At 48.0% G+C, this 17,173-nt stretch overlaps 1 protein-coding gene across 3 annotated transcripts in view; it reads left to right on the forward strand.

Moving 5' to 3' along the window:
- Pi4KIIalpha (phosphatidylinositol 4-kinase II alpha) overlaps positions 1 to 17,173 on the forward strand; it is a 39,550-nt gene that overhangs the window by 18,750 nt on the left and 3,627 nt on the right. For all 3 annotated transcript variants that reach the window (XM_089578263.1, XM_089578264.1, XM_089578265.1), the window contains 2 exons: positions 7,089 to 7,222; positions 12,369 to 12,428. In XM_089578263.1, the coding sequence (XP_089434389.1) occupies positions 7,089 to 7,222; positions 12,369 to 12,428 (194 nt within the window). The remainder of the gene's footprint in view (positions 1 to 7,088; positions 7,223 to 12,368; positions 12,429 to 17,173) is intronic.

Raw genomic sequence — 17,173 nt, forward strand, 5'->3', positions numbered from 1 at the left:
ATAGTGTTCAGTGGCTGTACATGTCTGAGATATCAGCAACCAAGGTGGGCATGTGGTCCAGTCGATGGCCGTCTTTGGAATAAATGAGTTAAAATATGCATTGGTCTGGCAGTATGGAATGCGTACCTTGTGGCGATGGTCTGTACGAGGGGATAGAAAGTGCGTTAATAATTTGTGTCATTCATTTCACTTACCTGCTAGTGTGCTGATCAGTCATTTCCTCGTGAGAGGCATAAGTAAACTGTACTCTTAACAACAATTCACCAGGTAGGAGTTGCTCACTTTACAGCAGATAAAATGCATGATACTTCACTAGCACAGTGTTTGTGTTTCAGTTACTCCAGTGTTAGTACAGTTGAATCCCTTAAGAGGGCTCACCAGCTACAAGGCAACTCAGATTTGAACTTTTTCTGTCGATAGATGGCAGCACTCGAGTACCCCAAAAAGGAGGGAAGTTCTATTCCCCCTCCAGGTGTGTAAACTACACCGCGACACGAAAGTATTCGTTCTTCCGCGTACAAAAAGTAGAGCCCAGAACTTTCTGTAGGTATGCGGCCAAGGTTCTGGGGACCGAAGCACAAAAAAGTTAACCCCTCTCAAGCCATTGAGCACAGAAGGATGTGGGGGTCATACAATGGACCATTTCCCAGTAATCCACCAATTTAGCATTTCCGGTTTGGGTTTCCTAAGCTTCCTTCAGTCTTTTCTGCGAAAATTCTTTTACAATGGTAGGGTGGGGTTACTGGTTTCGCCTGAGCATACAGGTGTGGTCAGTTAAAATGGGGGAAGAGAGGCTTGGTGCATCCGCAGGACATTAGCCGAGCCGGAAAAGGTTCCATTGTGTTGAACACCTATGTAGTCAGTCTCTAAATAAAAAGAAAGAAAGGTGCTCCTAGCACAAGGCCTTATGACTGGTTTTCTTCCCATTCCCGCGTAGCCTTCCTTACATAGCTACAGAAGCATGTCCTCGGTTGTAGTGACAGCCTGTAGCTTACTTTGCCTAGTCTCGTACGAGCCTTCCCAGCGCCGAACACCCATCTTCCGCTTCTCAGCACCAACAAGGCACCAAGCAAATCAAAGTTGGATGAAACTTGAAAGGACGAGAAGTGTGGTTTCCAAAAGCACCGAGAGCGTCCTGTAGCTATGCATGGTGACTGAACGCAAACTTTATAAGCGAGTTCTTGCTTAGCTTTGTTTACATGAACGAATAACACCAGGTTGAGTCGGGGGTCGGGCTGAGCGAAGTCAACCCAACTCGACCAACGCGTATTTACATGAACTCGATTTTAGCTAGTCGAGACCGTTTCATCAGCAGCGACACCAAGCGTCGAGCACCGCATTGCGAGCGAGCAGTGGTAGCATCCAAGATTGAGGCACACCACCGCTCCTTCGGAGGTGCGACAGCGCAAGTGAAAAACAAGTTTGCATTTATTCTCTCCCCTCCGTTTTTTCGGCCTGGCAGCGTTTACAAGCACATCGGGGCAGGGTGGAGTTGAGACAACCTACCCCTTGTGGCGGAGTTTACTGGTCTTGACCCCTTGACTCCTGACTCGACTCGGCGCGTTTACATGAACCCAGTAACCTGTTTTTGACCCGATAACTCGACTCACGTGTGTTGGTGCAAACAATGCCTTACTGTGTGTGCTGCGGGGGGGGGGGGGGTTCTTTTGGGTGTCTCCTTGCATCCCGTTTCCTTTTTGCACCACAAGCTCGAGAAAAAAAGAAGAGCGGAAAGAAAACAGGAAAGAAAAAAATCAAGTTCGTCCAGGTTCTAAGAAAAAAGTGTGCGCATGAACACAGACAAGCAAGAAGTTAATGGTAGAGTGTAGTAGCGACAAAATAATTTGTCGCCAGGTGGAGTCATGTCGCACTAGTAAAATTTTAGCGCGAAATTCAAATCCCCGCAGAAAATACATGCACAAATTTCAGAGCCTGTAAAACGCAAACACTAGTTTCGATATGCATAAAAATTGTGGCTTAACAATCAAGAATGAAAAAGGGAGGAAATGTTGCGGACGAAATTTTGATATTTGGCTTTTTTCTGGAACTTTGCGTCTGATTGGTAAAAAAATGAAACACAAACAATAAAATCTGTCTGCAACATTTCCTCTATTCACTAAAGAAGAAAACGCCGCCACAAACCTCATGAAAATTGAGCCATGTTTAGACACTGTAGAGCTTCTGAAAGTTCCTATGTATTTCCTATGGACACTGCCACTGGTCAACCCTCTTAATAACAGACACATACCAGAGATCCGTTTTTGTTTCTTATATGGGTCTCTTATCAGCAAGGTTACACTTTCTCATATTTGCCAATCCACCCGCTGTTTTGGTGTTCCAGTGACTTACGACTTTCACAAGAGAAGGCTTCAAGCATGTTGCACTTGGTTTATTAGCTGTAAAAGTAACCATTCAGTTTTGTTTACTTGACAAATGGTGTTCCTGAAGACAGTTCATGCTATTTACTGCACTGCAGCTGAACATGTCGTGGCAAGTTTTCTTGCTCTGATTTGCTGTATAGAAAAGTATGTTTAGTCCTTGGTAGGTTCAAGCTGCACGAACAGTGAAATATTTCAATGAATCAAGTGTAGGGGTGCGTTTATTAGGCGTCCTCAAGTGACCGAACCGCCGTGCAGGATCTGGCAGCGTAGACGGGCGTAGCCAGCACCAAGAGAGCGGGGCAACTTCGTCGTCGTCAGGCGCAGGGTAGTGTCGGCGCATAACTTCGTCGTTGTCAGGCGCAGCGCAGTGTCGACGCATGGCGGTAGCGGAACCTGTCACAGTTGGCACACTACAGTTTCCCCCGGGTGAAAAGGAGCCATCCTGGCGTCTTAAAGGTGCACTGAAGAGGAATCTGAACTCGTCTTTTTGCCGCGGGAACTCAATCTACACGTTCCGAGCATTCTTAGAAACTGCGACTTATTGCCCGGTGTGGCCGATTTCCCTAATTAAATCGAATTAACGTCCGGCTCCCGCCTTTATTTTTTGAATTCTGCCTCGTACGGTGGGCGGAGTCGACCGACGCGTGGAGTGCCTTTCACCCAGTCCCGTGGCGGCTGGCCGCTCTGCCATCGGCGGAGTAATACGTAGTAGTCCGTAGAAGCAATTAGTCCGCGCGTATTTTTATTTCTGCGGGCTTATTTTGCGGCTATATTATCTGCAAATGAAACTATTTATTCACGGAAACCTAAAAAACAAAATGAAGCGAAAGTAAAGCCTCCACGGAGCTGGCTGAAAGGCACTCCCCGCGTCGGTCGACTCCGCCCACCGTACGAGGCAGAATTAAAAAAAAAAGGCGGGAGCCGGACGTTAATTCGATTTAATTAGAGAAATCGGCCACACAGGGCAATAAATCGACGTTTCTAAGAATGCTCGGAACGTGTAGATTGAGTTCCCGCGGCAAAAATACGAGTTCAGATTCCTCTTCAGTGCACCTTTAAGGGGAAGGAAGAACAGAGGGGTCGTAGTACGGCTTCAGTCGGTCGACGTGGACGGTTTCGCGGCCACGGCGACGCAAGTCCGCAGCGGGTGCAACAGGCTCAACAATATAATTGACCGGAGATGTTTGCTTGAGAACCCGGTAGGGACCATGATACCGATGCAGCAGTTTCCGCGAAAGGCCGGGAGTTGTGGGAGGCACCCAGAGCCACACAAGGGAGTCGGCAGGGTAGGAGGTAGAGGCCGCGGAAGTGTCGCGGTCATGTTTTTGCTGCCACCGGGTCTGTGTGGTAAACGAGCGAGCAAGCTGGCGGCATTCTTCGGCGTACCTGGCAGCGTCGGACAGTGGCGTGGACTCGGAAATTTCGGGTCGGTAGCGAAGAAGAGTATCCATCGTGCAGGGGGGCTCGCGGCCGTACAAAAGAAAGAAGGGAGAGAATCCAGTGGTGGTTTGTGTCGCAGTGTTATATGCGTAGGTGACGAAGGGAAGAACTTGGTCCCAGTTGGAGTGGTTGGCGTCGACGTACATGGACAGCATGTCACTGAGGGTTCGGTTGAAACGCTCGGTCAGGCCGTTGGTCTGAGGGTGGTAAGACGAAGCGGTTCGATGTATAATGCGGCATTCCTTGAGGAGGGCCTCAAGAGCGTCAGACAGGAATACGCGTCCACGGTCGCTGAGCAGTTCTTGAGGAGCACCATGGCGAAGAATCAGGTTCTTTAGAAGAAAGGAAGCCACGTCGCGGGCGGAGCCAGATGGTAATGGAGACGTTTCAGCATAACGTGTGAGATGATCCACGGCCACGATAATCCAGCGGTGACCAGCGGGAGTGGGAGGGAGGGGGCCGTAGAGGTCTATGCCAACGCGGTCAAACGGGCGGGCCAAGTGGGTAGGTCCGCCTCATGGTTTCGAAACCAGAGGTTCGCCACGTTCGTGAGATAAAAGATGACGTTACTCAGCTTGATAGTGTCATCCCACTTGTTATAGCTGCTCACTCGCTCATACGATGGCAACCAGTCATCAACATCTTGGTCGGCAGTCCCACTGAAGAGGGCAGGGTCACGCTGCCGGATGGCGCCAGAACAAATGACTGTGGTTGAACTGGCCGCCGGTGTTGGGGCAGTCTCATCTGGCATGGTTGACACAGGCGGCAGCGTACGGCTCCGGAGTTCCAGGTTGGTAGGGGACGAACTCAGCAGCTCCACCATTTGTAGGGGTGTAGGGATGTAGGGGTATTCAAAGATAAACGAGGTACCGAAATTTTCAGTTATTCTGCAGAGCAAGCTGTTTCCCAAACCAGGCACTTAAACACGAAACATGGCAGACACAAAAGAGCGCGCCTACTTTGGGCATGCGATCACATTTGTGAGAATGAAGGAGGGGGGGTGATAATCCTTATGGGAAATGGATTTGCCTCGCATCCTGCTGCGAGCTCTCAGAGGTCTCTGCTGTAAATTCACCAAGCTACTGTCAGCGCAGTGCCGAATGCGAGAGGCGGTGAACATACTGGCTGGCGGAGGTTTGCTTGTTGGTTGTTTCGTGACTTGCTGGCTGGTGGCCCTTTTCAAGCTTCCTGGTCAAAGAAGTAGTGTGAGCAGAACCGTACTCCCGATGGTAGGTCTGTACGCAGCACTCACAGTGCCCCCTCACCCATGACATAGTCCGACCACTGTGCATTAATTGCGGCTGTTGTAAAACGTGCTGCCTGATGCCTTGCCATCTCCCTCGAGCACATACACGGCCACAATTTGCAAGCAGCGCCATCGCTGCTTCCTTGCCGCTACCTCGAAGTTTAGGCAAGTTCATATTAAACAGTAACTTGTCCTTTATTAACTAATGTCTCTTATATTCAACTGTTACAAGAGGGCCACTTAATACGACAGTTAGGGCAGCCAACCAGCCGTGCGAAAAATGTCTCTTATACGCGATTGTATGTTAGTATACATCTATACCTCTCATATGGGGTTAATCTGTATTTGGTTTTGTACACATCTCAAAAACTTGTGCAACTTTGTTTCAGTATAGTGTTTATGTAGCTTTATTCTTTCTACATCCTGCCCAAGCAATTTCGCTGTATTTAATTATGCCACTGTAGGCTGTGCTTCGCGGTGATATTTTAGAAGAACGTCAATTTGGGCTAGATGGTGCATTATTGGAGACAGAAATGGTAATAGCGCTGCAATAAGACGTACACAAGAAAGCATGTCCTGTGTCAGTCTTTCTTGTGTACGTCTTATTGCAGCGCTATTACCATTTCTGTCTCAAATTCACGGTGATACTTAGCTTTTTTAATATATATGTCATCAAGATTTTTTTTAGCAATATTCTATGCGATGATTTTTTTCTGTAGCGGCTGCACTAAAGGAGCAAGGACAAGCATGTCAAAGCAGTCACAGATTTCAGATCTAAAGTTGTTCCAGCTGCAGATTTCACATAGCATAGCAGATGGTACACAGCAGCTTGTTTTTCTAGTGTGTACAGAATCACTTTTTTTTTTGACACTGAATGGAACAACAGATGGAGAGCCTGTTCTTGGGCTGATTAGTCTACTACAAATAGCCACTGTGTCATCCTCATACATCTGGTATGTTTAGGGTGCGATCGCTCATTGCCTTCGTTTATCATGGCTGCAGTGTCATGCTTGCAGTGCCCCCAAAAGCAATCCTTGCAAGTGCCTCATATGATGCACCTGCACAACTCGCACCTATTTTTAATCTTGAAAGCATAAACTGTGGAAACCTGAATGAAAGCTATGGAATGGCAATCGTACACACACGCAAGCTGGTACGTACCGTATTTACTCTCATAATAGACGCACTTTTTTTCCGGCTCAAAGTTCGGGGGGCGCCAATTACGCAGTGTAAAATTTCCGGAAATTTTTCGACTCGCAAAACTTAAGATACCGCATAAACGCACCTGTGTACGGGCTGCATCCTGTTTTCCGGAAGGAAATATTAAAAAAATAAAAGTTCCGTGTAAGGGCCGCGCCGAAACTTTCCTTGACACACGTGGGAATAGCCTTCGATATGCACGTGCCATGACCTCCGCATCGGCACCGGCTGCGTGCAACGGGCGCTTGATCGTGGAGGCCACACACGCGCACAGGGGTTTCCAGGCACCGCCCACAGAGGATGCCCGAAGCCAAGCTCATCATCAACTCTTCCCTCCGTCGCGAGCTTTCTCTGAGTAATGAGATTCTTGTGCTTGACAGCCTGTAATATGGGCCAGCTCAGTGACATTTGCTGCTGCCACCTGTCGAACTGCACAAAACATGCTGTCTGGCGTAAGGCAGACACAAGGCCTTAACTAAACATATATAGTTGTGCAAGCATATCAAGTAGCATAAAAAAATTCACAATGAAGTGCAGAAGCTGGATGTACCTTCCTTGATTTGTCATGTCTTTTTGTGTTTTTCAGTTGAAGTGTATGCAAAGTGCTAAATAAGGTATGAAGTAAGCATGTAAAGGAAACAATTCCTTTTGTTAATTAGTGGCTGGTTTGGCTTGACGGCACGATTGAAGAGGTGAGCTGTATTCTATGCTGGGTGCTTCCTTGTAAGTGGAGCTAGCTGCTGTTCACGTATAAGATGCCTTTGTGTACCGGCATGAGCCTTTTGAGGCTGCAATATGGTTTATGAACTCCTCTGCTGCAGATCCTTACCACTGGGCATGGCTGCCAATGGCCAAGGTGCCTTTCTCAACAGAAACACGTGACCTTGTTCTGCCACAGCTCTCGGACATGAACTTCGTACAAGAAATGTGTGATGAGCTTCATGCTTTGTTCAAGGCAAGTTCTTTCATTCTGGCTTGTGCGAGCATAGGTAAATGGAAGACGAAGGACAAGCGCGTTGTGCGGAGTGAATTCCAGGTTGCTTGTTACTTCTCAAACCTTGTTTATGAGCTGCTGGCAGAATGAGTGTTGTGGGCAATCCTGGTGCAGCATTTTGTGTACAAGAGTGCTTATAATACTTGTGTAATACTTCTTGGGTGCCTTGTTTGTGCAACATAAGTAGGGGCTGGACTTGTTGGTTTCAACTGAAAAAGACCGATAAAAGTACGCCAGATGTATAGTTTTGAAATTCAGTTTTAACCTGCCGCCGCGGTGGCTCAGCGGTTATGGTGCTCGGCTGCTGACCCGAAAGACGCGGGTTTGATCCCGGCCGCGGCGGCTGGAATTTCTTTGGAGGAGAAATTCTAGAGGCCTGTGTACTGTACGATGTCAGTGCACGTTAAAGAACCCCAGGTGGTCGAAATTTCCGGAGCCCTTCACTACGGCGTCTCTCATAGCCTCAGCCGCTTTGGGACGTTAAACCCCATAAACCAACCAACTAAACCAATCAGTTTTAACCTAAAAAGGTTGGTATTTTTGTCGTGCAAGGCATAGCTTGCTGGCTGTTGAGTACGATTTACACTCAGTCAAGGTTGAAAATTAACTATGTAGGGAAGCCAGGAGCGAGATGAGCGTCGTTGGTGAAGCCGGGAAGTTGTACGATTGGAGACGTTTTGTCAGTTGCTTATACTGCTGTGCAGACCGGGAAGCACCACCTTCTCGCATAGCTAAGCCCTGTGTGTTCACTATCATTCAGAGCAGTTAGTCGGTTAGGTAGGTTTGTCAATTGCATGTAGAACACGAAAGCGTGCATTTAGCTGCAGTTTCATAGCTGCCATCAGCATGCAGACCACATGATGCTCTGCCCTCTCGCTCAACCAAGCACGACAACTAAAGAAAACTTGTCAACCTAGTTTTTAAAGTAAATTCCACTCGTGTTCTTCACTGCTGGCTTTCTCATTAAACATGCGTTTTTTTATTTACAAAAGCTATTTCTCCTACAAGCACACTTCTAAGTGCAAAATTACTAGTAAATTATGTTAAATACTGGCAAACGGACTGTTCATGCTGGCAGAAATTGCGAGATAGATTCTAGGTGACTTTTATCACTTAGAATTGCCACATTAAATCATCGAAAAGGGTCAGTAATTCATTCGTTGAAAATAACATTCGCTGAAAAAAAAATGGAATTTGTATCGTGAAGTAAAGATAGCAAAGTCCAACCCCTAAACTTCAGCTTTGCTCTCATGCATAGTGGACTCAGCATAATTGAAACAAAACTTGGTTAAGCGAAACTATCATGTAAATGAAACTACATTCAGCTGTGTATGCTTGCTAGGATGGGGTCTAGCCAACAATAGACCCTTTAGAAAATTCAGCGCCATCTGGTTTGTGGCGTGCGAACCGCGGTGCCTCCGCCATTTCTTGGGCTTATGCCTGCCGGACTGCGCTCGGGCCGGATTGAAAAGTACGGCGCCCGGCGAAGCCACAACAAGCGCAATTTTCTTGTTTCTGTGTCCTAGCCACCTTCCATGACATTGGCTCTCTGCTCCAAGCTGTAGTCGCTATGCCGGCATGCTGCTGCGTGCCTTTCTGCAGCCAGCACGGGCCCATTCACACTTGCGAGTCGCGAAGGGCATGCGACCAGGCAACAGATCGACGACACCGTTGTTCACACTTGCAAGCGCGACCAGCAGGTCGCCTTCTTGTTAGATTCTCGTTTGAAGCGAAAACTCTGGGGAATATTGACGTGTTCGCGCGCTTTCGAGAGTTTATAGTCTGCTTTGGCCGCGCCTTCTGCACTCGCGCTTGGTCCTGTAAACTGTTAATGGCAATGTACTACTACGACCTTAGCGAAGAGGAGGATGTCGTGACGGTTTTGATGTGCACCGCGGTCGTACAAGCGTCATGATGACAGAGGCGCGCTTCTCTGCAGGGCCGGCGTCCGCCGGCCACCGGCGTCAGAAAACTGCGCCAGTATTGCTTGTTCGCGTTCACACCAAGCCCGTGGGTAGAGGCATGTAAAGAATGATTCATTTTTGAAGATTGCTGGTCAATACCGAGTTGCTGGTAGAAGTGATAAGTGCGACACAAGCAAATTCCTTCCCGTAGCCGCTTTGCTGCTGCTGCTCCATGTGGCTCGACTGTTGTCTGCTAGCGACTGAAGGCGCCCCGCTGCTGAAGGCGCCGCGGAAATCGAGCATGTCTTATTATTATTATGAGACGAGGTTCACAATAAAGTGGTGAAGTAAGCAGCATCTTATTAATTACTAGCGCTGGCCAGGATCCGACGCGCCCTCAGCTGCGGCATCGATGTACGAAACCGGCTAGGCTTAGCGACGACTAGGGCAGCAGCGCAGTTCGTCGCCCGACGCACCCGCGAACGGTGTCGTCGTTGAAAGTTCGACTCGCTCGCTTATTGGTTCAACGGTTTGCGACTCGCAGTCGCAAGGCTGGAAAATCGAGCAGGGAGCGACTGGTCCGCGACAGTCGCTTTTCGACCAAAACAGTCGCGCGACCTCTGCTACTAGCAAGTGTGAATCACGGTGGTGTAACAGACGTGCACGGAAGCAAGGTGTATATCCAGAGCACGGAGCGCATGAAGTAGCTGCACGCTTCTTACTTCTCGTCCGTGACCTGTTCGTTTTCGCATTAAAATAAATGATATAAAAGTTCATTCTACCTGTAAGCACAAATATAAAGGTGCCACCTTCGGTGCACTCGAGGACATGCGTTAATTGTTTCCAATGCTGTCGACTGTTACAGCGTGTCATTAAAATCAAAACGTTGCTCAAGCGCGCTTGTTTTAGATTTGCTAGCATCCGCGGCTCAACCATTCGTTTCGTGAGCGTGAAAAAGTGCGCGAAGATGCGGCGCGGCGAGGAGCGCAGTCGTTCTCTCCGTTGCGAGCCTGCAACAAACGACGGCGACATAGGCAGAGTGCAGCAGCAGTGTGTTGTCATTGGGTCAGTGCCTGCGGCTTAGCAAGCGCTCCGGTAATTTGTCACCTTGATCTGGAGTGTGCAAGCTATGCATGTGAACAGCTACAACGCGAGTGATTTTGCACCGACGGCTAGCGCACCGGCACTGCTGATCGAGCGCCCGCATCCGGATCGACACTCATTTCTCCCTGCAGTGCGCCTGCTCGTACTCGAGTCCGTTGTTGTTAGTCCTCCTTTATCGACAGCAGATTCGACCTGCACGGCAATGCGCACTAGCTGTCGACGGATCGCAGTAAGTCTCCCATACCAGCTTGTAGCTTCGCTGGGAGATGCGGCTGGACAATAGGAGTCCAAAAGCCTTTCCGAAAATCCGCCCGGCATGACAGTCAGGTCCCTCGACCACTGCAAATTTTCCGCCATCGCTTTCGCAAACCCAACGAAAGTATTGTAGACATGCCACAAGGTGGAAACTGATGCAAAGGCTGTGAAGTGCACTACAGCTGCGCTTCTGCTAGCCAAAGGTGCCCAAAATATGGCGCACGGCGCCGACACAAGTGGCTGATGATGATGCCTGCCAAGTTGCCAGACTGAATTTTCTAAAGGGTCTATTGGGGCACAACCCTTTCTTGTAGATAAACAGAGCTCAAGTGGAATCTGTTTGGCACAGAAGACTCTGCTCTGGGCTGTCGCACACATGCACTCTTCGTTGTCGTCATTCTTTGCCCAAAGCAGCGCACTGCTATCTAACAGGAGGTCAAGTTGTGAAATTTTTTTTTTCCAAGTAATTTGATTGACATAACAGGCAGTTTACTTTTTTTTTATTTGTCTTTAAAACCTTTTGGTTATTGGATTTTTACTTGTCAGGTGAAGCGTGCGATTGTGGAGGGCTTAGGATTAGTATCCACCACCTCCTGACCTTTTATAAATGTGCTCCAAAATCTCAGTACATAGCTGTTTTTCTGTTTCACCTCGTTTGAAATGCAGCCACCATGGGGTGGCAATCAAACTCCCAAATTCTTGCGTAGCATCCATGTTCCACAGCTATTAAGCCACCATGCAGGTTCTGTGAGAGAAAGTGCTGTATACATGAAACTACTGTACATGGAATTGTGCTACTGCTTGTTTGACTCTTGGAAGCGGTAGAGAGTTGGGCTGTACACTTCCCAATGAAGGCGCATTATTTTTCACACACAAAAAGTGTACAGTTATTTAACAAAGTAGTTTACTACGTAATATTGAAATTTAGCATCATCAAAATTTGTTGCAGAGCATTCTCCAAACCATTTTGTGGGCCACTCGTAGGGAAAACCTCTATTAGTGTTATGCTTGTGTTTCGAGCTCATGAAATGCCATGACACATCTGTAGCACCCATGCGGGTGATGGGGATGACGCATCCACCATCTCAAGTTCGCTTTCCTCATGGGAAGGGTGGTGAGCCATGTCAATCCTCCACTCAGCACCTGGTGCAATGAAATGGGGCCCATCGCATGGCACTGACCCTCCAGTCCTTTCACCAAGCTTTGGGTCTTTGGGCAGCATGCCACATTCAGCATTGATTTTCCCTGTGCAATATGTTGTGCAAGTCTTCAGGGGAGAGCATTTAAGAAATTTTGCTGTGGGAAGCCACTGGCTTTACCAGACATCAAGGAATACAGTAAGGGTAAAATTATCATCCTGCCTATCGTAGAAGTTGAGTTGTAAAGTTTTCAAGTTGCCACTTTATAAACGAGAAGAAAAGTTTGTCTCCCTGTTTCTCTAGTGGCTGAAAACCCTGTAACTCAAGTTCTGTGAGGGGCAGGATGGTAATTTTATCCTTATTGCATTCTTTCGTGTCACAAGAAAGTAATGTTATGCATTTAAGCAAGTTCATTGCAGCAAAATTTCTTAAAAGCTCTCTCCAAAAACATGCATAACATATTGCATAAGTGCACAAGGACTTGTTTTACATGAAATTAATTGACATATTTAGAACCAGCACACTGAAATGCATTTTCCCTGAAGATTGCTTAACTGCGACTTCGTTAACCTTTGTCAATAATGGTGACATGAACACTCCACAAATGAAGCAGTATACTGTGTTGTTTTTCTTTCGACACAATTTTTTTATGCCTGTCAAGTGTTTCTAAGGTGAAAAATGTTTGCCTATTTTCTGCCCCTATAGAAGGACCCAGGTTTTGACAAGAACCTTTTCGAGAAGCAGATGTCAGTGATGCGGGGTCAGGTAAGCAGTTATTCTTAACATGTGACTAACAATTTCAGTGGTACCACTTACGTAATCTGGGGATGGAACTGAAGTTTCTGCAGTAAAGACACAAAATATAACGAGGGGTAGTATTAGGTCTTGTCCTTGCTTGAAGCGCATTAATCAGTGAAAGCTGATTGGCATTGACCCTACAAGTGTGGATATCCCTCTCTCCACCACTGTGCCATGCGTTGAACACAACACCACGTTTCACTATTCTGATAGGTAAACAAACAGATCAGCTTCGCTGTGCAAGAGCACTAGGCTGTCGCTGCAGCTGAACACGCCCCGTGTTAAACGGCGACACACCCTCTCGCTGTGCATTGTACATCGTCTTCTTCGTCAACTAATGCTACTGTCAAACTAATATGCACGCTTTGTGGCAGAGATCTGCGCTGCATGCGTTGGCGTGGACACTGCACTAGAGCGTTGGCAACGTTGCTGCAGAAGCGCGGCACTGGAGTAGTATAGGCCACTGGGCATTGATGACGACAAGGTTGAAGACGCGCATAACTGGCACACCTCATTCGTGCTGTCAGGCATGTGTGGCAGTGGTGTCCACCTGCAAAAAACTGTACACAATATTTCATGCTTGGCAGTGCTAAACCACCTGCCATTTTTTTCTTCACAGTGGGGCTTCAATGATTATACTTTAGTGAGGATTCAGGACTGTGCAAAGAAGAACTAGACTTGTGTTTTCACGAATATAATGCAACCACGAGTACAATGCCAGGGGGGGTTTGAGACTTCAGGAAAACCATAACCTAGGGCCTATAAATCATAAGGAGGTTGCACACACAAGTGCAGTTTGTGATGAAACACTTCAGAAACATGGATGGTTGAGTGCAGGAAAGCCTCCCTCGCATGTGGTTGCGGCTGCCATCAGCCACTGCTGCTTGGTCTCCGTACCAGAATGAATTTTTCTTTCAACTACCAAGTTTCTATGAAAGCTGCATAATTTGCTTTGTAACCACATGGCTGCACTTTGGTTTCTAGCGAGTAATTCGATGTTTTCCACTAAAGTGAGAACCTAAAATGCAGGGGGTTGAAAGCTGGCCTGTTTACTAGTTTGGCTGGCTCTTGAGACTTGTTTCCAAGGCAGACGATGGAAACAAGTGTCCGAGCTAACCCTCACTGCTGTATATTATACAATGCTGCCCACGTGTTGTATCATGTCGTCATTTCATTGTCACGCCTTGCTTGTGTGCTTATGCAGTGGGACTGCATCAACAGCCATAACAAAATTGCCGCCGCATGTAAGCACACACAGTGTTATTTGATAAAGTTCCTGAAAGTTTCTCAAACTGAAGCTGTGTGAACGAATGTGTCAAATGCCATTGGGTATGACCACCACTGTTGTGAACCATTTAGAGCAGCACAAATATTGGTATGTGAAACTTTTAACTTGCACAGCCAGGGGATTAAGTCAGTCAAGCGTTGCTGATGGGCTGAGAAGAAAAAGTGCTGCCAAGATAATTACGCTAATTTAAATGCGGCGGCATGGGCCCATTGCAAAGCCCATAAATACACAGTGGGCTCATTCAAACTCTGAGCTTCGGTTGAGATAGTGTTAGAGAAAATTAGACTGGTATGATTTTTGTGGTATTTTTTCATGCTTCCTAATCCAGTAAAGTGGAATAAAACCTGTGGCAAAAAAAATTCTTTGAATCCTGCTAGTGGAGGAAACTGGCTGGTTATTCTGTGTAGAGTAGAACCCCTCAGTAGTAAACTCGCATGGACCAGCAAAAATCTACCATATTAGTTGGCAATGGCATGCTGACGAGAGTGTATTGTATGTGAGAGGGTACATGCTCTACGTACGCGTTCGTTAGTTTCGTTCACAAAGAAGGAACTCCGGTACCCCTCAGTAGTAAACTCGCATGGACCAGCAAAAATCTACCATATTAGTTGGCAATGGCATGCTGACGAGAGTGTATTGTACGTGAGAGGGTACATGCTCTACGTACGCGTTCGTTAGTTTCGTTCACAAAGAAGGAACTCCGGTAAAACTTAACTGGTTTAATTGGCCGAATGGTGACACAAGAAAACTTTACAGAGAGATTGGAAGCACGGCCTTTCCGTTCAGCGTCTCACAAACCCACCGCTCTCTTTCGATGACGGGCCGAGTCCTCCTTTCTCCCTCTTCTGCTGCCGCTCCCGCCTCTCCGACCTTGGACAGTCAAAGAGTTCCCGGAAAACGGCGACGGGCAACCGCGCTGCCCGACCTCAAAGCCCGCCGCCCGGTTCAGGGACGGTCGCGGGGGGACGGCCGCGGGATCCCCTTTCGGGTGCCTGCCGCTTGGTCAGCTCGCACACACACATGTACAAGGGTCCCTGGCCGGGGATATCGCGTGTCGAATGGCGCCGCATCTTGTCGCCCCTTTTCGTCTCCGACAGAGAGGATGGCTGCTGTTTGGAAATTTGGGACTGTCTGTGTAGAAAAGAAACATTTAGAAACAGCTTCCATCCTGTTCTAATCATCCTGCTGTGCACCAGTTATTAAGGCGAATGCCTTACTAGCCCCATTAGAAGTATCGTCGTTGTTGGGGCCGATAGTTTGTCCCAAAAAGATGCATTGCGACAGCCATCGTCTGGCCACCGAAGCAGCAAATGTGACGACGGCATGCACAGCAGATACGCCCCCCGCTTCATCGCCTCTGACTGGTCATTTGCTCGTGCGGCTTAACTGGCACACCTTCGTCTGGTACCATTCATGATTCAATTTCTTGTTGCATATAGCATACGTCTCTTAGTCTAGTTTGCGACAGTGATTTGAACTGCCAACATATTTACCTCCAATTATGTGCCTTTCCCAACTTTCATATCAAAATTGTGATGCAACCGTTCATCATACAGTGTTCCGGGTGGTATCATGCAATTTCTTGTTGCACATAGCATACGTCCCTTAGTAAATTTGCAGGCTAGCTTGTGACAGGGACTCCAATCGATGACATATGTACTATCGGGGACAAAAGTGTTATACTCCATGCAGCGGGAGCCGGAGCAACGGAAAACTGCGGCATTTTGGTGAGCTAAAACACGAAACATTGAAACAAGGCAAGCGACATGCCTGCTGATAAATAAAGGTCACGCATTGGCTGTCTTGATCTGAGATGCCGCCTGTAGATGGCGTTGCAACGCAGTTTTTCGTTGCTCCGGCTCCTGCCATGTGGAGTATACCACTTTTGTCCCCGATAGTACCTTTAATGGTGTGCCTTTTCCAGACTTAGCTGTCTCAACTGTGATACAACCGTTCATCGTGCAGTGTTCCGGGTGGTGTCATATGATTTCTAGCCCACAGCTGCTAGTCAAGTTGGAGGCTAGCTTGCAACAGACATTCTGAGACATTCATGCTTTCGCCTTCACAGCACGTAAGCGGTCTCAAGTGCTCTCCGTGTTTTTTGGTTTTCAGTTACCACATTTTTGTTAGATTAGACAGTGGAGGCCACTTATAGCGTAACCGCTTTTAGAGCGGAACCGGTTATAACGCGGGTTTTTCTGACCACCGGTATACCTGCCATAGAACTCAAATGTATAGGCAGACCGCTTAATGCGCAGGCGCGAAAAACAGAATACCGGTTAAAGCGCGGTTTTCGGCAGGCGAAGGGTGCAGTCCGCGCGGCAGACACACCACGGGACGCGCACGACGAAAAGAGAAGAGTGAGAGAGAGGGAGAAGAGCAGGCGGACCCGGCGTCCTCGAAGGAAGGGGAGGCGCGTACGTCATGCTGGCAGCGCCCAATCCGGGCGTGCGCTGAACAGAGTGCGGGGTAAAAGCAGTAGCGCCGCTGTCGTTTTTATTTTTTTTTCCCACCAGTTTCTTTGTTGCGTTCGTGCGTGCTTGTCGTGCTCTCTCTGCTTCTGCCGTCATGGCGTCGGCGTCTTCAAGTGACGTGAAGAAGCGGAAAGCATTATCACTTGAAACAAAGGAATACGTTATCAAGGACATTGAGAGCGGGCTGAAGAAGGCAGCGGTGGCTGCAAAGTACGGCATATCGGACACAACCGTGTCGACGATCTTTAAAAATCGGGACAAGGTGCGGCAGCAACTGCGGCAAGATTCTAGTTCGCTGTCGCGGAAGAGAATTCGTGCATCAAAGTACGAGGACGTGGACGCAGCGCTCTTCAGATGGTTTAAAGAAGTTAAGGCTCAGAGCATACCAGTAAGTGGCCCGATGCTCCAGCAAAAAGCTAGGTGCCTGGGTGTTCTTTTAGGCCACAATGACTTCAACCCCCTCAATGGATGGATGCAGCGCTTCAGGGACCGCCATGGCATCAGCTGCAAAGCTGTGCGGTGAAAGCGGAGAGGTGAACGACGAGACCATCGCAGTCTGGCTCCGCTTAAATTTAGGAACCATTCTCTCGACGTATACAGACAGAGACATTTATAATGCCGTCGAAGCAGGCATATTTTATAACCTGCTGCCCAACCGTACTCTCGTGCTGAAAGGCGAACCCTTCTCGGGCCGCAAGGCTTCAAAGGAGCGTGTAACAGTGTTGTTTTGCGCTAACATGGACGGCACTGATAAGCGTCGCCTGTTCGTCATGGGCAAATCAGCGAGGCCGCGCTGTTTTAAAAAGCGTGAGTACCTGCCAGTGACTTATAAAGCAAACAAGAAAGCGTGGATGACGCAAGAGCTTTTTACGAGCTGGCTTTGCAAATTTGACGAGGATATGGTGGCAGAGAAGCGGCGGGTTGTGCTCATCCTTGACAACTGCACAGCT

Source organism: Amblyomma mixtum, chromosome 3 (assembly GCF_055824585.1).
Source record: "Amblyomma mixtum isolate Tamu chromosome 3, ASM5582458v1, whole genome shotgun sequence".
Taxonomy (NCBI): domain Eukaryota; kingdom Metazoa; phylum Arthropoda; class Arachnida; order Ixodida; family Ixodidae; genus Amblyomma; species Amblyomma mixtum.